We start from the raw sequence: 20,898 nt of genomic DNA on the forward strand, positions 1-20,898 counted from the left end.
TTTGTTTACTTTAATTGTTCCGTCATTACTTCTGTGGAGAGACGCAGGTTTCAATCACAAGCCAGAGTGTTTTCAAAGGGTCTCTCAGGTCTGACTGTTAAGTATCAATCTGGTGAAGTGGTGAAGTCGTCTCAGTGCACGTGATGAGGACACATGAGCTGACACGGTGGTGCAGTGGTTTGATCGCACAGGAAGAAAAACGCCCCTGGGTTCGAGACCTGTAGAGGATAAATGATGGATGATGCTTAACGTGAGATTCATGATAGTTTGAAACAAAGACTAATGATTATTGTTTAAAAAAAAGCAGCAAGTGGACGGAGACGAGCCAAAAGAGAAGCCATTTCGTTTTGGAACACCTCTGGAGAAAGGGATTTTTTATAATAATAAACTTCTTTAACATTTGGGTCTTTTTGTGCGTCACATGTTTAGATGTGTGTTATTTCTGAGTGTGTCCAATTCAGCCCAGATCCAAATCAAACTTCTAGTGAATGTCCGTGTGGTTTCATAAGGAGACGGTTTGTCCTCGGCTGAGCGATTCACCGGAAGCCGAATGGATTCAACTTGTCTTCTGCCCAAAATACAGCAGTTTCTATTGGAGATGAACCGATCGACCTTTTCCTCGGAGGAACTCAGGGCTCCTTCTCTTTTCCAGGTCTTTATTCACTGGAAGCAAAAAGAAAGACGAGCCACAAAGGTTTGTTGAGTAAAAGCTCAACGGCCAATTGATTTCATAGTTTATCAGGTTAGGTTGCTGCTCAGCATAATGTTTACTCTCCATTAGATGTTTTTTCCTCTGAACACTGATCTTATATCAGCTTATATCACATCTGTGACTTTTGAGTTTGCTGATATGAATCCAGGGATTATTGTGAGTGTAGTTTTCAGTTGTCAAAGAGAGTTGTGTTATTTCCTGTGGGTCGATCCAGTCACTGATTGTTTATCGAGGTCGGTAACGACACTAACACTGATGAATATCATGGATATTACAGGATTTCTAATATCAGATCAACCAATTTATAAATTAAATTAAATTGATTAACTTCCTCAAAGCAGCATGTGAAATCTATACCTTTATTTCCTTTGTGAAATATGATCCAGCTCAAACCAGGAGTCTTCCAGATCCAGTCTCCTGAGCCTGCAGCCAGTGGAGCTGATTCAGAGCAGCTGATTGGATAAAAAAAAATACGACTCATTCAATCTTAGACGCGATCGTCTAATCGAGTTTGAAGCGGTGGTTTGGAGGTTTGGAGGTTTTGGGAAATGCAGACGGTCGAGCAGCAAAGATCCAATTCTCTGTGGTCAGGAGCCCCCCCCCCCCCTCCCCCCTCCCCCCTCTGTCTCTGAGTAAGTGGAGCTGCTCCTCGGGGACATTAGTGTCTCTGACAGGTCAACTTCGAGTAATTCAGGGGCGCTGGTGCAGCTAATCAAAACAAACAGTGCAGCCTGATTCAATTGTAGATCCCTAATTGGATCGAAGTGGATTTTCCTGAACAAAACAAGGACAGAGTCTGTTGACCAGCGGCCTCCAGCTTCTCCTCAGACCTCAGGGAGCGGCAGGACTCCGGGGACACAACATGGCCCATCCCGAAGAAGACTATTGAATTGTGAAGCCGCCTTCGACTGGGACCAGACAATGTTCCAGTTCACACGTCACTGGCAATTTGAGCAGCTCTCCTATAATCTGTGAATATCAATCCCCGACCGGCTGGCTCCCGATTCAACACATAAAAAAAAAAAAACTGATGTGAAGCAGTTTTTTCAGGATTTGAAGCCTCTCGTCTATTTTAATCTAAAAAAAAAAAGAAAAAACATCGATCCCTGTTCATTCAGAGAAAACACAAAGAAGAGGCAGCGGAGCTTCTCTTTCATTTCTACAAAAGAAAAGTCCATTAGCCTCTCGTCTGGTTGGTGTTGGCTCGAAAGGAGGAGTGGGAAATAGAAAGAGGCGAAGCCGAGCGGTTTGTTTACGAGCTGCAGTTTGGCTCAAGATGTCGAGCGCGAGGATTCACCAGCTGCTAAAGTTTGAAACGTGAACTTTGGTCTATTTTCTATCCCAGGTTTCCAAGTAGCAGCTCAGAGGAGAAGTGCACCAGTTTCCAATCTGCAGTGTGCGGCTCCTTCATTTAAATAACCATCACCACCAGTAAAAACAACATTAGGGGAAGAGACGAGATGGAATGTTCAGACCTCTTGAGATTTAAAGCATCAGGTCCGACCGCTTCCTTCAAGATGGAGTTCAACACAACGAGAGCCGATTTGATTTGTGATCATGTTCTTATGGAAGTGCAGTTTTGTTTCTTTCAGTTTTCCACAGTGAGGATTGTAGAGAGAGAGGATTTCCTCCACACGCACAACCTCACACATCACGACAACTTCTGATGAACACTGCAACACGGACAGCTTCTCCTTAAAGAGGCATTTAATACAGTCGCACAGTATTAACACACTGGATTTCAGCGAATTGGAAAAGTCATGATTTTTGTCTCAGGTTAAATTTATTATTAAAAATGAACATTAACACTGGAGCACATGATTCAAATGCATCAACGGGAAGAATCGGCCTGTTTACTAAAGAGGTGTTTCAGGAGCTTCTGTGGGAAAGAGGAGCTCAGTGATGTGTCTCCTTAAACTCAATAAAAAATAACTGTGTGTGTGTTTGTGTGTAAATCAGAACAATGTGTCATCACCTGACGAACAAACTTAGAGTTTACAAATAAGAAGGTTTTTGTTTTTCAGTTGTTGCAGATAAAACCTCTCCAGTTTGGAACGCTGTGACTTTAAGAGCGTAATGAGATGAAGAAACCCAGAATCTAATTATTATTGACCTTCAGCACAAAGAGGTTAGCGGCGGTCAGGATGAACAGCCTCTCATTGGTCGCCCTGAATCCCAGGATGGGCTTGTCGGAGTCCAGACTGGCCACCTGCTGCTTGGCCACCTGTCCTATCTGCCGACCCTGCTTCCGGTTGAAGAGCACCGTGTCCACGGGCGCCGGCTGCCGGTAGATCATCGCCCGGCGCAGACACTCACACAGGGAAGCGTAGGAGAAGTCCGGAGCACAGGTCGAAAACTTCTTCTCCCGTTTGGACGCCTGGACGTAGCCTGAGACAAGAGAAGACAGAGAGGATCTGATTTAACAGGGGATCTTTAATCTGTGTTAATTAAGACATTTGTAGAATCGAATGAAAATGAATGGGAAGGGTAAAAAAACAAAACAGAGACACATCTATATTTAATGTTATCCACCTTTAATTAATCACCCCAGTAATAATCATTGAATTGAATATACACATTTTTGATCAGCTCCATATAGACAGATCTAGAACAACGTGTGTATCTGGGAAAGTGTTGTATTGTTGTGTCTTTGATTGACTTTAAAATCTTACACCGGATCCTTGTGTTGTTGCGGATGTTGATAAGACCTGTCATGTGACCTCCCAAAGCCTCAGCAGCCCAGTCAATAACAAAACCATTATTGTGTTTTATTATCCTTTCGAAATCATTCTTTCCCTAAAAGCTTCATCATCCGAGCTCCGAGCAGAATACAAACTTTTAATGATCCTCTAAAAGCCAATTTCACAGACTCTCGTTCATGTGGTAATTTGCAGAACTATTAATAACAACAAGTCGGTCCCTCGTCATGGTGTTTTAACAAGCTGGATATTAAGGAACAGGATGAAACGTTTCCCTCAAAAGCCTGATTTCAAACTCCCTCTGGAAACATCTCCAGGGACCCATCTGTAAAACAGACGAGTGGAGAAGTCAAAGTGGAAAAGTGAAATGAAACAAACAGATGCTGTTGTTGACTAAAGACGGAGAGGAGGAGATGAAGGACATAAAGAGACGAAGACCAAGACGAAGACGAGGACGTGGTGGTAAATTAACTCATCAGGCTCAGGACACCAGACTGTGGAGAAGCTACGAGGTTCAGGTTTTATTGTCCAGAGAGATTAGAACGGTTTATATTCAGTGTAGATCTGTTATCGATGCTCTTCTCAGACAACTTTCACTTAAAAGAACTCTCTCCAGAAGCTCACAGCAAATTACCAGCGACATGAACGATTGAATTATGATGAAAATGAACTTTTAATTTGAGTGTTTAGGGAGCTCGTCAAAAAACAAGCATCTTCAGTGCAGCAAGTAAAATAAATCTATCTGACATCTTTCTGTTGTTTTGTGTCTCGGCTCTTTATTTATTTATTTCATATTCTCACCCCACCTCATATTCCATCACTTATGACTCACACACTGTTTTCTCATATTTAACACTATTTCTCCGTGGTGTTTAAACGTATTAAACTTCCTGGATTTTCTCAGTGCAGGTGTTTGCAGGTGTGTTCTCACCCAGAGCGTTGAACGTGGCGATGTGCTCCCACATGTGGTCGGGCCGGTCCGGTCGGGGCTGCCACAGCAGAGCGTCCACGTCGTGTCGCAGGCAGAGGCACGGCATCTCCGAGGGGTTCACGTCCACGGTGAACAGGTACTGGTTGCTGCCTAGGTTCACCTGGAGAGAGGAGGAGAGAGAGGGGGGGGGGTGTCACATGGATTCGAGGAGGTCTTTGCGAGACTCTGGAGACGTGAACTAGTTTGAGATAAAACCTGGATTATAAGAATTCTGATTCCCGCCTGTAGCTGATCTCATCTTAAAATTCCCCGTGGCCTCGATTTGGTGAGAGGCCATTTTTAAAAGTGTGTGATCACAACCATAAGAGTCCATCTATTCACACCACAGACGCTCACTCTGACTCTGCTGCTATTCTGGTCCGATCATTGCTGTGACACAGTCGCTCGGTGGAGTCTGGCTCCTCACACCGATCCCCCGCTCGGCGCCGGCCCACTTCCTGCCGGGCCGACTGCCAACATGTCCGTCAGGCAGAGCGGGTCCGCCCATCTCAACACGCACTTGACAGGCATTGAACACTCGGCATGTATGTTGGTGGTTGATGTTTCTGCGTGTGATGACAGGCCGCTTAGCAAACCCATCACTCCTTCACTCTAAAACCCATTTGCTCGCCACTTGTGTTTGATTTGGAGCGAGTGACAGACGATGGCGCCGCACTTCAGAGGAGAGAGAGAGCCGGCTGACTGACAATGATGTCGGACTCTGACAGGCTCTCTCAATAACATCACCCAGCTCCACTCAGATCAGGAGTTGATGTCATGGAGGTCAAAGGAATGTCTCAGCGACAGATTCTGATTTCATGCTTCGGTCTTAAATTCATGGTTATTTGAAACGGCCTTAAAAACAATATTTAAATTGTTTAACAAACGTAGAAGAAAACAAAAGCCTCGGTGGAGGAATGAGAAACTTTCTGGGGTTTCAGTTCTTCTGTTGTTCTGCTCATCTTTTAATCTTCGGACTCAAGCTGCAGAGACTTTTCTAAGAATGGGTAAAAGTTTGCTTTAAAACTTGCACGTCATTATTAAGTCCTACAGAGGAAAGAGACACAAAGACTAAATCAGATTTCAGAATGAAACGTGATGACTCATCAGACCTGTGTGGTTACAAACAGGTTTCATAAGTCAGATGCTGAGCTCCTCCTCAGTACTGAAGAATCCCATCAATCCATGAAACCAGCTTTCGTCTTCCCTTGACTTAATTCTCTTTTAGCATCTTACCATCGAGTTCTTTGCTCCTACTGGGTGAGAGCGGGAGTGGGAGCGGGAGTGGGAGTGTGGGCTGTGACGTTACACTTATTCTTTGATAAAGAAGTACATAAAAAACAAACTCCTCTCTGAGCCACCATTATTAAAAAGTCTCTCTCACACAAACAATATCAGGATTCCCGGCAAAAATTAAATGTCTCCTTCATTGAGCCTTTTCCACGAGGCTTTTACCAAACTCTTTTGGAATAGAACAACCTCCGGCCTGCTCCCTCTCTCTGATGTGAGGGTTCACTTCTTTCCTCTGCAATTTAAAATCCTCACAAAAAGGTAAACAGAGCGAAGGTGACAAGATACTAACGGAAGAGAAATCTCTCGTATAAATTCTACTTCACTTTCTTTACAGAACCCGGATTAATGAAGAGGACAGAGAGAATCCTGCTGATTCCTTTGTTACATTAAAAATCAATACAAAGAAATAGATAATTAAAATGAACAATCCTGTGTAAGTGCATTTTAAGAAGGAGCTTAAAATACAGTTCAATCCCGTCATGTAAATTCTCACACACTGACTGTGATGGTCAAATTTCATAGGCCAGTCCATCCTGAGCATCACTAACTTTCAACTACATCTCGTAGCCATAGCCTTCCCGTACTACACTATATGAATATATGTACACAACATAAATACTACAAATAGATGCAGCAGAGACGAGCACCGAGATTGAGTAACAGTATCTGTGGAAAAGCTTTTAGTGAACACTTGTTCCTTCTCATCAAAGGGATTCACAGGCTTTGCAGCCGGAGGACGGGGAAACGAGAATCTGACATTAACAAATCCAAAAGCTAATGCACCTGCACACAGAGGCCAGATGTTTCCCATAAGAGATGAAATGTCAGCTGCCATCGTGCCACCGACCATGTGTCTGTGGTTCTGCAGCTCACTCGTCTTCACAGACAGAGGAAGAGCAGTAGTTGACTGAGGACTCTTCTTCTGCTCGGGACGCTGAAACACTTCTTTTCAATAAACACCCGAAGTTCAACTGTTAATAATAAGTTGCATCAAGTGAAACCTTCCTGTGTGAAAGAGCTACAGAGCTCGGTGCTATGGCTTCCTGCCTGAAACCCACCTGAGGTCATCACCTCCATCTTTTATTAACCAGCACATCAAAGTTACTCAAGTTATTTCTTGAGTAACACAGACGCCTGCAGACAAACAGCACAATAACCAGGAAAGAAAACCTGGAGCAACTTTATCAAAGTTTGGCCGACGTAAAGAATTACCATTGGAGGAGGTAAATATTTAGTTTATATCTTGTGCTATAGGTAATTATACATGGTTTCAAAGATTAGGACTAAGCCTCCAGAGCCAAAGGCTGCTCTACAGTGACCAGGTGACCAGGTACAGCCCATTTGTCTTTGGATCAGAACCAGAGAGAAGCACAAAGGAGCCAAATTGTAAACTGAATAAAAAGCTTGGCGTGTTTCCTCCTGGGCAGGTGAGCGATGGAAGCATTAAAGCAGCTAAAGCGTGGGTGGGAAGTGAAGTGTTGGCTTCATGGACACACACACACATCTACACGTGTACACACCTGTAGATGCTCACATGTTCACACACACATGTACACACACACACACACTGCCCTTCGAATGGCTAACGGTACGGATATGATCACAATCAAGGGCAGCTGCTTGTCTCTCTGCTCTTTCTGCAGAGGAAGAAACATAAAGAGCTTTTTAAAACCCGTCCTCCTCTTCATCACAACACATCACTGTCCCTCATGCTCAGCACTCATTAGCCTTTCATTACATTATGAAAGGACGGGAGTTTTTCTGATGGAGAATTCATAAACACACAGAGATCATTATGTGCAAAGGAAACAGACACTGAACGAGAGCGCACACAGACTAATGTCCACAAACCACTGGAGCTTTTGAAAACTGAAATATTCTTCTGTGTGGGAAAAGAAAAACATTCACTTCTGCTCATTATTTGGCATTTTCAACATAATACACAGGTCGAGTTGTTTTGAAAAATACTTGCGTCATACTTGAGATGATTTATGCTCATGTCGAAAGTGTCAGGATCCTTAAATGTCTCAGGATAATGAAATGCATGTTTTCCTTTCTTCAATCAAATCTGAAACATGTGATGCATGAGTTTTTAACCTTAGGGGCAAAGAATCGCCGGGATGGAGAAACAAGAGAAGCTTCCAATCTTTTCTCTTATTAAGCACAAAACCTCCAAACTCCTCAGACACGTTGAGAAATAAGAGTAATACAAAAAAACCTGAGGCTGGGAGTTCAGATTAAATGTTTGCAAACCTCCTTCAAACCACAGCTTCCCCCTGAAGGTCACCTGCTGCACAACCTCCTGCATCTTATTCAGCTCACCAGGACAAAACAAGGTTCACAGATGGGTGAACGTTACAGCTCACATAACACTCGTGTGATAATGGAAAAGACGATTTTCCTTATTTGTTACCCTGAGAATATATATGCTCCTGCTTATACGCTGTAAAACGCATAAAAACACATTCTTCAGTTAAACTTGAAATAAGATATAAGCCGTGCTGTGGACGGCAAATCAGATCAATAAAGAATTAACAAAACAAGAAGAAGCTTTGAGAGGAAACTGGAAACCACAACAGGAAAAATGCAGGAAAATGTTTTGGCTTCTTGTCGTATTCTCTCATCGTCATTGATAAAAAAAAATAGCCATCGGCTGGCGATTCAAGTCCCAGTCAGGTGATGCTAATGAAGTGGGCGTGCCTGTTTCTCCTTTACTGGGCTCTTGTGGAGCTCTGTGGTCAAGTGGCTTGTTGAGGCCGAGGCCAGCGGGGGCTCGCTCGTTGAGGAGCTGGAATAAGAAGAAGCTCTTATCGTGGCGGCGAGCGTCAGGTATCAAACAGCACACTTGAAAGAGGCGACAGGAACGACTCAAAATGTTAAACAGCAGCGCTCGGGCTCAAAGGATTGGAAGAGCAGAGTGTTCACGAGTGAAGGAGCAGAGATGGTACTCACCACCTGAGTGGGCTTGAGCGACTCTGCGTCAAAGTGTGTAAGGCTGGAGCTGTCCTCTGGGACCACATCACAGTCCTCCAGCTCCTGGTTGTTACAAGGGGGCTTGTCCACGTCAGGGTTTGCATTCTGCACAGAAAAGGAGGAACAGGAGAACCAGTCAGGGGCTTCAGTTACACTTGTTGTGCATTTATTAGCATGTAGAAGGCTTGATTTGCACTGAAGGCCTCGAGGGGGCCTGCATGACACTAATTGAGGTCGAGGGTGAGACAGGAAGCGGCAAAAAAATGACTGGGAGCGTCTCTGGGGACCAGCGTGTGATGCTGTGTACAAGACGTCAGGAAGAGGAGGCCTCAGAGCAGCTGAAGAGGAGAGAGACAGAGGTGAGGGGCCAGGAGGAGGAGGAGGAGGAGGAGGAGGAAGGGCTGGACTTAATCCAAACTGTGTGGAAGCTCAGGAGGAAAACTCCCGAGGAAACAAACGTGAGGACAAAGCTCAGAAGGAACCCGATATTTTCCAATAGGGTTTTATTCATGTGAAGTGTCTGTGTCCTCACCAGGTTCTCGGAGGTGAGGTGTGTCAGTCTCTCGTGGATGAGGGCGGCCTGCTCGTCACTCACCACGTACTCCCCTCTACTGTCCCCCAGCACCAGCTCCGGCCACATGGGTCCCTCGCTGCGTTTCTGCAGGGTCACCTCCAGGCTGAGGACACAGTCACATGTCCCCCATCATTCAAAGTACTGGTGATCAGTGAGTCATACATGTGGAAATGGTAAAAGTTTAGCTAAGTAGCAATCAGACACTGACTGGTTTCAGTAAATGTCACATTTGACGAGATGCCTCAAGTTGCCGAAAAGCTCAAATCTCAATTTTCACAAGAAATTGCCAGATTTTTTTTAAGCTACAGACAAAATGATTTACTTAAAGGACTTGAAGAGTCATTCAGGCTAAATACACTAATTCAACATAAAAGGATTCCACTTTAAGAAGAGAGAATCGAGAAAAACCCTTAACAGCTAAAGACTAAGACTTGTGATTATGTATAAAACGACTGCAATTGAATTATCTGCAAACATCACATAGCACAAGACAAGTGTGAGTTTTTAGAGGACGCACATATACACATACCTTGAACTTCTATAGTAAGATGTGTTTTGATTGGAGCTGCAGCAATTATATAATTAGTCATTCAAGCAAAAAAGGTCTAAGAAGTTCTAATCACAGCCAATCAGATTAATTCATTGTCGTTTGTAAAGAGAAAATGTTGAGTGATTTTAAAATGAGAAGGCCGATACCTCAATGTCATCTTCATTGCTCTTTGCTAAAGATATTAAAAAAATTATATTGTTTGGCAAATTGGCAACTGGATCAGAACCCTGCTCTGGTAATTTTTCATAACAATGTCCATCACCTTGAAAACTAAATTTTTTGCAAGTGTAATAATAGTCGGCCAACTGCCTCGACATGTGCTCACACAGCGGCTTCGATCCAAGAAGGTGAACATGGCCTCTCAGAATCAATCCCCCTCCATCACACAGAGAGAAAACAGGTCCGTGTGTGCGATAGAAGAAGACACAAAGAGACACAATGGGCAGCTTGTTAATTCAGCTCAGGACAAAAGCAGCCGTCTGATCTATACAGAGCAGAACTCATTGGTATTGAAAAACATGCTCAACACCACAATGCCAGTGTTTTTATCTTAGATATTTACATTGATCTGGACGTCCAGATGCTTCAGGTCTGCAGACACCCGATGCACAGACGAGACAAACACTTGAATTAGACTAGTTTGCATTTTGTTTGGCGAACACAATCTCCTTTGTGTGTCCATGCAGCACTGGAAACAGCAGACACACAGACAAAGAGAAAGTCTCACAGGCTTCATCATCATCCACTAAAAGCTGCATGATACATAAACATCTATCTTTGGTAGATTAGCAGGAACGAGGCCCAACAGTCCCTTCATGAAACCACATTTAAATGAACCAGATCGGCACCAGATTTCACCAGATCCACAAATTATTCTCTGAGAAATCAAGGAAATGTTCTAAAACACTCCATCTTGTAAAAATAGATTCCTGGATCCACTCCAGAGCTTTGTGGATTCCTCCTTTGCATAATCATGCAAAAACTACCCGACAAAAAACTGATTCAAACTTCAGCTCCTTGCAGGTGACTCAGTGGGGGCACTCAGGGGAGCACATCCTCCACCAAGGTCCTTTCAGTTCAATCAGGTTCCACTGAAACACACTCTCACACCGGTCCCCTGAATACGAGTGATTTTTAAGAACCAGAAACCATGAATTATTCACTGGCTGTAATGGAGGTTTGGTTTAAAGTGTTCATTAAGAAGAACTTTCTCAATCTGGAATGCTTAAATGTCTCTGCATGTATTATAACAGTAACGTGTGTGTCTGCGTGTGTGTGTGTGTCTGTGTGTGTGTGTGTGTGTGGGGGGGGGGGGGGGGGGGGGTGGTATTGGGTTCTTTCTTGGTTCATGTCTCATCCTTCAACCTGGCTCGTTGAAATCCGTACAGGAGTTTATCGATTCTGACGAGCAAACAAAACCATGACCTCCCTGGCAGAGGTAGAAAAAAAGAATCCAGCCTATAGGACAAACACTTGTGTCCACTTCACGGTTCCTCATATAGATGTTTCCTTTGCTCTAAAGCAGACAGACCAACGGACACAGTTTCTCTCTCGTTCTTTCTCTCTCTCTCTGACACACGACAGCCTTCGAACTTACCTAGAATGATCAGAGAACTAACAAACAGGCTATGTAACATGTTTTCACACTGAAGGACTCGTCCTGGAGGAACAGGAAGCAGAGATGGAGAGCTGATAGAGAAACAGATGAAAGGTTCATAATTAGGAGACATGACTCAACTCGTACTGACGACTGGATGGATTCGGTGCTTTTGAAAACCACTCAGCTCCCTCCGTTATTTGTTCCTGTTTTATAGCTTTGTCATCACACTGGATGGAGTTTTAATAAGAAGACAAACAGTTTCTCCACAACCTGAGCATCTCCACCTCCACCTCCACCTCCACCTCCACACGGACTTCCTGTACTTCAGTGAAACACTTTCTTTGTGAAGGCTGGGGAAGCGTGTGCAGCTCTCATCCACTCATCTCACAGTGGGGAGCAGTTTATACGTCTGCGTAAGATGAACACAGTCAATATTCCATGGAAGGGAAATTGAAATTCACGTGTGCAGGTTATTAAAAGTATGAGGAAATGTATGGTTTTGATAAAAGACGAATAAACAAAGAAGACGGAAACTGTTCCCTGAAGTCCTCATTCAGAAGCAATATTCAAAGAACATGAAACATTGCTGCAATGCACCGTGAGCTTTCCTTTGTCCCTGCTGTGTCTCGGCTGCAAACACAGAACAATTCAAGAGACAACAACCGAGTCCAGGCGGCGAAGTGCGAACCTTCTGTCTTCTTTGATGATCCAGGCGCTGGCTTCAGGGTCGACAGATGCAAACATCTGGCCCCGCAGCAGAGGAGGGAACCCCCGGACTCCGATGCTGATGTTGTCTGGCGTCAGCTGGAACTCCACCTCCTCTCTGCTGAGGCCCTCGGGCGTCCGCACACACACCGTGATGTCCTCGCCCGTCTGCTGCCAGAAGTAAATGGGATCTGAGTTCAAATGGGAGAGAAATGTATGAATTATTATATGAGTAAAAATCATATACACATCTAATAACGTGTAAGAATTAAAGGGATGATGCAGATATTAGGGAGTAAGAAATGTTCCACCATGATTCTTAAGCCGCAAACCCATTTTATGCACTAATTTATATTAGAAGTAAATTGTGCATCTCAAAGCAGTTGCAGTGATTGTTGTTGTTTTCTGTCGCCTCAGCTGAGAATGAACCCATGACCTTCTGTGTTTCAGTGTTTACCTGCTGGTGGGAATGAGCTCTCCCACACCACTTAACACACTTCAAATCCAATCACCATCATCCAGAGCCATGTTTTCGGGGCCACAGGCCAAGAAACCCATTAGCTGGTTGTGATGTGGATCCAGGTGCTGACGCGTGAGTTTTATAAAAGCATCGCTCAACTTAACGATGGTAAACACAGATATTTCTCATCAGCTGAAATTAAAATCTGCACGGCACGTACAGTCCATCCGTCCCCATCATCGTTTCAAATCTGAGAGAGAGGCGTTTGGAAACTGAATCAAATGAATAGCTCAGAGAATTTAAAAGCCTGAGCAGCATTGGGGAAGCTGGGTTTTCATAGGACATCCATAACTGCATGGTAATAAATTTAATTAACTTAAATCACAGTGGCTGCATCCTGCTTCTTCTGAGCAGGAGACAAATCTGTTAATCTAACACTGGATCACATATTCATGAAACCGGCTTCCTGTTGTCTCAGCACCTCCGCTGGACTGACAACATCTTATCTAATCCATTAAACAAGCTGGATTTTCTCATCAAGATCCACGAATTATCAGATTCTCAATAAAAAACAATGCAGAGTAAATAATCCTGAACAATCCCATCACAAGTCTGAAGCAGCGGAAACAGGTTTGAAGTCTAACGTTTGAATCACCTCTTCCAGAATGAGTCAGGGGTCGTTTTGATTAATATTTATAAAGTTTAGACCCCTCGAGTCCATCTTTCAACAACAAAGTCCTTTTCATGTATTTCTGATCTGAAGGCAGATTCATTTCATGCATTATTTTCTTTTAGGCTACAGCTTCCGGAATTTTCGGCCTCAGGTGAAAAGTTTCCTCGTTCCTGTAAAGTAGCCGCTAAAAGTTTTTTTTTTTAAAAGGAGCAAAACACAGCGACACTGTAACGGTCTCTTCTCATTTCAACAGGAAACACAAGAGGAATCCAAATTTACATAAGGAGCCCTCAGCTGATTGGATAAAACAAACTTTGTAAATTCAGACTAGTGTTAAAGCAAACTATTATAAAATAAAAAGAATGATGAAGCATATACCGAGAGAAGAGGGAGTTAAATCTGTGCTGAATCCAATAGTTTAATCTTCATATACAGACGACTGAGTGTCTGAACTATTGTATTAACAACACTCTGTGATTACTGGCAAAGCCTGAGCACTGAACTGGTCCAGTTGTGACGCTCCAAACCAGGAGACCTGTTCCGGATCTGGCAGGAACGTGAGACGTGTTCATCATCACCTTTTGTTTTTCAACTGAATCAACAAAGAAACTGATGAGAAGGACGTGAGCTGCCAAATTCTCCTTTCGCTTCAGTTCCCAATATTATTCTGCACTCTCCGGTGTTCCTCTCTATTTTAAACTTGTCGGTTTGAACAAGTATTTTTCATCCTCTGCATGCACAGAGGATGAAAGAACCATCTACTTGTGTGAAGGATCCATCGTGACAGCTTTTATTTGCTTCTCTGAGCGGTTCCAACCATATATTTGGATCCTCACAGTACATTATGTGGATATCTGAGTTCTCCTCCACAGCATCTAGTCACCTCCGTCCCTCCTGCCTCCTTAGCATTTCCTCTCTCATTACCTCCTTCCTTTGAAGATACCTCCTCTCTCGCCATCTAATCCCCTTCTTCCTCTTTAAAAGGACAGAGGCTGATAAAAGGATTGGCTAAAAGGCCACCATTATTCTGCTTCTGCACCAGCGACCGACACGCACACACACACACACATACACACATACATGCACACACACACACATACATGCACACACACACACATACACACGCACGTTGCCTTGTGTGAAAGCAGCAAAAAAGGATAAAAAAAACAGCTGCATGTGAACGTCCAGGTTTCTTTTGTTCACTGGACATTTTGTGCAGGAAGGTTTTGGTGGTGAGATAAACATGGATCTATGTGGTTCTAGAATTTCAGAGCCAAGACAAGAATCTCCTGAAAACAAAGGATAATTAATATTGAAAAGAATGAGTCATCATTAGATGATAGAGTTGATGATGCCATTTTCATATCTGACTTTTAAGTGAAAGCTACAGCCAGAAACAGACGATTAGCTTGTACCTGCATCTCTACTTATAACAGACTATATATGCATATAAGTAAACATACTAATACATATACTAATCATTTTCCCCCTTTTTATAGGTTTCATGTTAAGCTGAGCCAACCTTCTCTTGACTTTATCAATAGACAGTGTGTTTGTAGGAAGTAGAGATGCATCATCCATCTTTTTGTACGCTCTATAACTTAACATTAATATTTAAAATACAAACACGAGTGCTATAAACTGAGTTGTTCCTTTAATTCATGACAAATTAATAATTGGCAGTTTGTTCAAGTGCAACTCGACAGTTTGGAACAAGGGGTGGGGGGGGGGGGTAGCAATAATTATAGAGGCACTGAGGTTGAAATGTAAAAATGAACTTGTGTTCTTTGCAAAACACTTAAAATACCAGATTTCAATTATTCTCAATAGCTGGAACAACACGGTCCTTAAAACGCATGTGTGCGATTGGTCTGGATTGTGTGTTGAGAGATTCTGAAGAGGTCAAGTGTTCTTTAAGCGTAGGTGTGTTTTTAAAATGTCGCAGCCCATTTTTTATTTAAGTCTTTTAAACCATCCGCTTAAACGCATGGGAGCAGAGCAGCAACCAGTGGATTCTGGTCAATGGTCACACAGGTAATGTTTAAGAGTTCAAATCAATCAGTATCTGTAATTTTGTATATTTGTAATTCTTTATATCTTCACTTGTGTTTCTAACATAGAAAAACAACAGGTAGTAGGATGATAACACCGGGTTTAAATATGAGTTGTTTTGTCTCTAGCCACAGTATTAACCTTCTAGCATTGTATTGACTGGCAGTATTTCCCAGCAGCCCCTCTGACCCACCTGTCCTCTCCACGGGCGCCGCTTCTATCTGCTCCACGGCACAACCGTCCACGTGCGTGAAGACGAACGGTTTGTCCGAGGCCACCACCAGTCCCTTCCCCTGGGGTGCCACGGCCGCGTAGTGAGGCACCGTCTTCCCCCGGAGGACCCTCCTCTTCCTCACCTCATACTTCTTCTCCTGACCTGCATGTGGAAACCAAATGATGCGGTTACGAGAGGAGGAAAGTAATTTGGTTTTCTATTAAACTCTGACAGAGACCAGGAGAAGGGTTAGGGTTAGATCACTGGATTCCCATCACTCCGAGGGTTTTCCTATTCACAACCTGTGATTTGAATACTCCTGGTTTATGACAGAAATGATTTTTAAAGACTTATATCCTCCGTTATATCCAAACTCTGCTGACTGATACAATTCTGTATATGATACAATTAACATCAGCAAAAGGCAGATTTGGTTAAATATTAAGATAAATAAAGAACAAGCGATTTAGCTCCAGCTCGCAGATATCTAATTGCTGCATCTTTAAATCCGACTAAACGAGGAAGGGACTCTCAAAAGGCTGCTTCTGTTTTTATATTTGTCTATTTCATCTCTGGCTCATTAAACAGGATGTCCTCTCCACGTGCTCAGAACTTTAATGAACATCCTTTCTGTGTGTGTGTTAATTAATGAGGATATCTGGCGTCTACTGTGTATGGCACAACTTTCTTATTTCACTGCACCACCCACCCTGTGCTCCAGTGTTGGAGACTGTGAGCCACTCGAGTGACACCACAAAGCCACTTCCCTTGGGGTCCTCCAGGTCTACCGGGATGCGGAGCAGCAGGACCTCCATGGTGTGGAGTCCAGCCTGGACGTGTGAGACACTGTGGAGGATGGTGAAAGGTTCCCCCAGGTCTTCACTGAACAGTGGCTACAGACACAGAAGCAGCAGGTACAGTCATTTAGCAGGATTACAGTTGATAATGTGGAAGATTCAAGTAGTTCAGCAGATTGGCTTCCATCTTCATTACAGATTCAAATACAAGTTGAGTCTTCATTACAAATTCCAGTGTGGAACTTTGCTTTTAGAATAACATGGAGTGTGCTTGTTCACAGGAGTGAATTCTCCGTTGTAACAGATTCCAGTTTCCTGCTTGTTAACAGGATAAAGTGCACAAAGACCCGTCCTGTAAAAAGCATCCCTCACTTCTAGAAGCCAATTACCAACAGCTGGCTAAGCTTTTTCTGTCAAACTGGTTTGATCAAACTGGTTTGATTTTTAGGTGTTTTTCTGTAGAGTAATTGGATCTATGACACAAGAGCATGTTTCTCTTTTTTCTTCGTCACTTTGTTTCTGAAAAGAATTCCTCGACAAAACACCTCCACCCCCCCCCCATCCCCCCCGGGCTGAGGAATGAGCAAATGGCTTTACAAGAAAAACTTCTATCAAATTATGGTGTCAATCAAAGAGAGCAGGTGACAACCAGCACAGTTATTACAGGATTACACAGAGACTAAGTTACTGCTGTCACACCTCCATCTAGTCACCAACAGAGGTCAAAGAAATGTCATGGATTATAACTTCTGATATACTTTCCATCTGCCAAGGTAGATTTTTTGTATATCAAATACACACAGAACTATTTAAAACAGTGTCTTTTGCAGATATACTCACTTCCCACTTGGAATTGGAGCCTTCTCCTCTCTTGCCGCTGCGGAGGAGGAAGAGTCGGCCGGCGCCGTCAGAGAGAGCGGCCCAGGTGGCGGAGGTGAAGCTGAGGGAGGCGCAGACACGGTCCTCACACTCGCTGGACTCGGAGGCCGTGGAGAAGACCTCCCTCGGCTTCCCCAGGGCCGTGTCCTGCGTTAACAACACACATATCGGTCAGTGAGGGACAGGAGCATTCGCAGGGGGTTAATTTGACCGTGTTGTTGGACAGGGATGAAGGTGATGATATATTTGATCTATTAAATCAAGGCCAAAAAGTCAATCTGCACCAAATTTCATCTGTCATCTGTTGTTTAAGTGTCATCCTGCTAACTGACAAACAAACAAACAAACAAACGCACAGACGTGAAAACAAAACATCCTTACAACATTTGCAGAATAACGTAGAATAGGTGACATGTATCTGTTACCGCTCCCAACCCAAGCAAACTGCTTCCTTTAAACCAGTCATGACTCACAAACACTCAAGTAGAGACTCTTCATCGGAGAAGCTTTGAACTTCTTCCTTCATAGCAAACTGGGCACTTTGACCCCATTAGAAAATGCTGTGATTAAAACACGGAGTAGAAGATGATTTCCATAATGCTCTTTATAAAATCAGCAGCAGGATGATACCTACAACATTCACCCTCAACAACACGTGCTCACCACAAAGAGACCAGGTTACCAACTGTCCTGTGGGCGCCCATGTGACCTGGCGGTGATTCACGACTCTCGCAGCTTTGTTAGTAGTGGACAGATATGCCACCACGTGAGCATCAATTACTCACTGCATTAAATCACCGTGTTTGAAAAGGACTATACAGCAGCTGCCGCGTTGTTGCCATGGTTGTGTGGCACTGTGTGTTATATGGCAGTGTTAATGTATCATGGAACCTTTGAGATCATCTTCTCACCATCGGGGCCGTGAGTGACCGACGAGGGAGCGAAACACATCTGCACAATGTGCACGGTGACACTTCCGCACAAATGTACACAAAGGGCCCTGCCAGGGACGATAATTACCGTGTGATGATTGTAATTAGAATTTGAGCCACACATTTCCATAAAGAGTAATTTAATGACGCCAATGAAAGCCAGAGAGGATTACAGTGTGATGACCATTATTCAGGCCAGTTTAGACACCGATGTGACACCAATTATCTCTAATCACGGTCGATAATGTCTTGGACATTAAGGAAGTCTCAGCTTAGAAAAGGTCACGGGGATGATTTTGCTCCTCGTCTCAGCCGCTTGGTGCCGGCTCACAAAGCTGGATCAATACTTTGAGTCAATTATGCACAAAACACTTTGATTACCCACCGACGTGTGAGGGCTCATGCAAAACTTCACCACCGTGCTGAATCACACGATGAACAAAGAGGGACTGACTGTCCTGAAATGACCTGAAGTAAGGTCAGTTCTAATGAGCCTCATTAATGGACCTGAATTACATGTTAGAATTGTGGCATGTTGGTAATTAAAGATAATTTTCTCTTGACAACACCTGGCAGACATACATTGTGTGCTGATGCTGCTCTTACACAAGTACTTGATCACCACCTACTGGTGCAACACCAATATTCCCACGACATCACATCCATGACCATTTCATTTGACATGAACTCAAGAAACAAAAGAATTTGCCCTGCAGATATTGGAGGTAGGCCACGTTGACAACAAACAAAAAATACACACACGCACGTCACAGCAAAACGATTATGTCGAATACCTTCCAGGAACGAGGTCTGTAAAGAAAAGGAGGATTTAAAACGCTTACCAGAGTGACAGTGAGACTGAGAACTCGTCCTTTGCAGTCCACAAACAAAACGCTGTCTTCATACCAAGGATCTAGGTGCAGGTAATTGTACATGCCAAAGGCCTGCATGTGTGCCAGGGTGTAGTGAGCATCCTTCAGCTTCACTTCCTCCACAGCTGAGAAGCAAATGAAAAAAATATAACATGTTACATAAGACATGGTTATAAGTTAAAACTACAATTAGTAAAACAGTTTTAATACAAAACATAGATGCACAATGTTATAAGTGAGCATTCTATTGTCATACACCCCCCCCATCCCCCCATTATTCTAAAAGCTAATTTGAGATAATTATCTGTCACTGTATATGTTATACAAGCAGTAGAATAATGGTCTTTATTTTACAAGCTAAATTATTACCATGAGACGCCCACATTTAGAATTATGCTTATTTTATTCCTCGGACACTGAATGTGTGACATTCCAGAATAACTCTTTGTTTTCATTTGTCCTCTCATTTTACCTTCATTTCATTTCACTTTTAATATTAAATTATATTATTATCATTTTACGAAGTGATGTTTCTTCTCAATGTGCTGCAAATGGATCAAATAATGTATCTTAGCTACACCATTTTCTATACTTGTCTGGATCTTTATTCTTCTATCAAAAGTGAACCAGGCTTTGATTTTTCTATTCTTTCCAGTGTATCACTACGATCATCAAAAGTGATAAGAGACAATTTGTTCTTGCCAATGCATCAAAGATATTAAAAACATTATGACTCTTTTAAAAACTACTCATTGCAATCAGCTCCTCTCTGTTGTATAGAATAATTATCTTTCCTCACCAGCTGCATGTGCTTGTCTTGTGTTTTTTTAAAGTTGCGAGTTGAAGCCAGTTACACTGGGGTTGATAAAGTTCCTCACGAAACAATGTAAGACATGTTTACTTTATATGATATTTGTATTATGACCATAGTGCGTCTGACCCCTGTTTGTTTGTCGACCTGTGCTTTTAGACACGTATCGTCTGTGTGATCGATGAATTTCCCTCCTTGGGTTCAATAAAGTTGAATCCTGACTGACATCACAACTATTTCAATAATTGGCAGTGATTTAAAACTAATTATCAAGTTCATTATCAATTAGTCGGCAGATGTTTTCTGTGTGAGACGTGGGGAAGATTTTCGAAAAGTTTTGTATTCTTTTCTAAAAGTCCAAAGTGATGACGTCTAATGTCACGTTTAGTTTGACCAAGGGGCCACAAACTCCAGGTGTCAAGGTTGTGTTGTCTTGTTCAACAAAGCTGGAGACACAAAACATTTTTGCACTGACCACACACACACACAATCTGCACACAGACTAATTGATGAATCGGGTGAACCTAGCAGATCCTTTAGTTAGGGACCCCTTCACCAGTAAACCACTGGCTCACAGCTGCAGGGGCCTCCAGGTACAGTTACACACATTGACCACGTGAGACCCCACACTTATCAACACACTGTGCAAGGTGAGTGTACTTCATTTAGCCGGGGCTAAGCTAGCACCCGAGCTAACTAAGTTCCTCTCACCGGTGTCCAGCTCTACGGTGTAGGTCGGGATGGCGTCCAGGGACAACCGGTACACCTCGAAGTTGGGGTCCAGCAGGTCCCTGTTGACCTGCATGGAGCTGTTGTGGACGGCCATGTCTGTCTCACGCGCCCGGGTCCCAGGTGAGTGATGGAGGAGGAGGAAGCTTTGGACACAAGACACACGTTGTTTACTAGCTTGTGTGACACGGAACCATTTCCCCGGCGGACACGACCAAACCCCGGGCGCTCACGGGAAGTGGAGTTCCGGATGAGTTTCCCCTTGGATGTCACCTTGTTTTTTAATCTTTACGAACACAAGTACAATAAAATAAGATGTAAATAGTTATTAAACAGGATTTATATCCGTTAATCCAGCGTTTGGCCGGTTTGCAGTATGAAGCGACGTGCTCCACCGCCAAAG

The 20,898-nt window shown here is 43.3% G+C and overlaps 1 protein-coding gene across 1 annotated transcript; it reads right to left on the minus strand.

Annotated features, from left to right (window-relative positions):
* Positions 1–2,401: 2,401 nt before the first annotated feature.
* nudcd1 (NudC domain containing 1) lies at positions 2,402–20,691 on the minus strand. Its single transcript, XM_053446492.1, has 10 exons — positions 20,478–20,691; positions 18,926–19,080; positions 17,113–17,298; positions 16,185–16,368; positions 15,455–15,637; positions 12,060–12,267; positions 9,180–9,324; positions 8,627–8,752; positions 4,343–4,502; positions 2,402–3,100 (listed from the first exon to the last, which is right to left on the minus strand). The coding sequence occupies exons 1-10, from the start codon at positions 20,590–20,592 to the stop codon at positions 2,811–2,813; spliced, it is 1,752 nt and encodes a 583-aa protein (XP_053302467.1). The 5' UTR covers positions 20,593–20,691; the 3' UTR covers positions 2,402–2,810.
* Positions 20,692–20,898: the final 207 nt, after the last annotated feature.

This window comes from Pleuronectes platessa, chromosome 18 (genome assembly GCF_947347685.1).
Source record: "Pleuronectes platessa chromosome 18, fPlePla1.1, whole genome shotgun sequence".
Taxonomy (NCBI): domain Eukaryota; kingdom Metazoa; phylum Chordata; class Actinopteri; order Pleuronectiformes; family Pleuronectidae; genus Pleuronectes; species Pleuronectes platessa.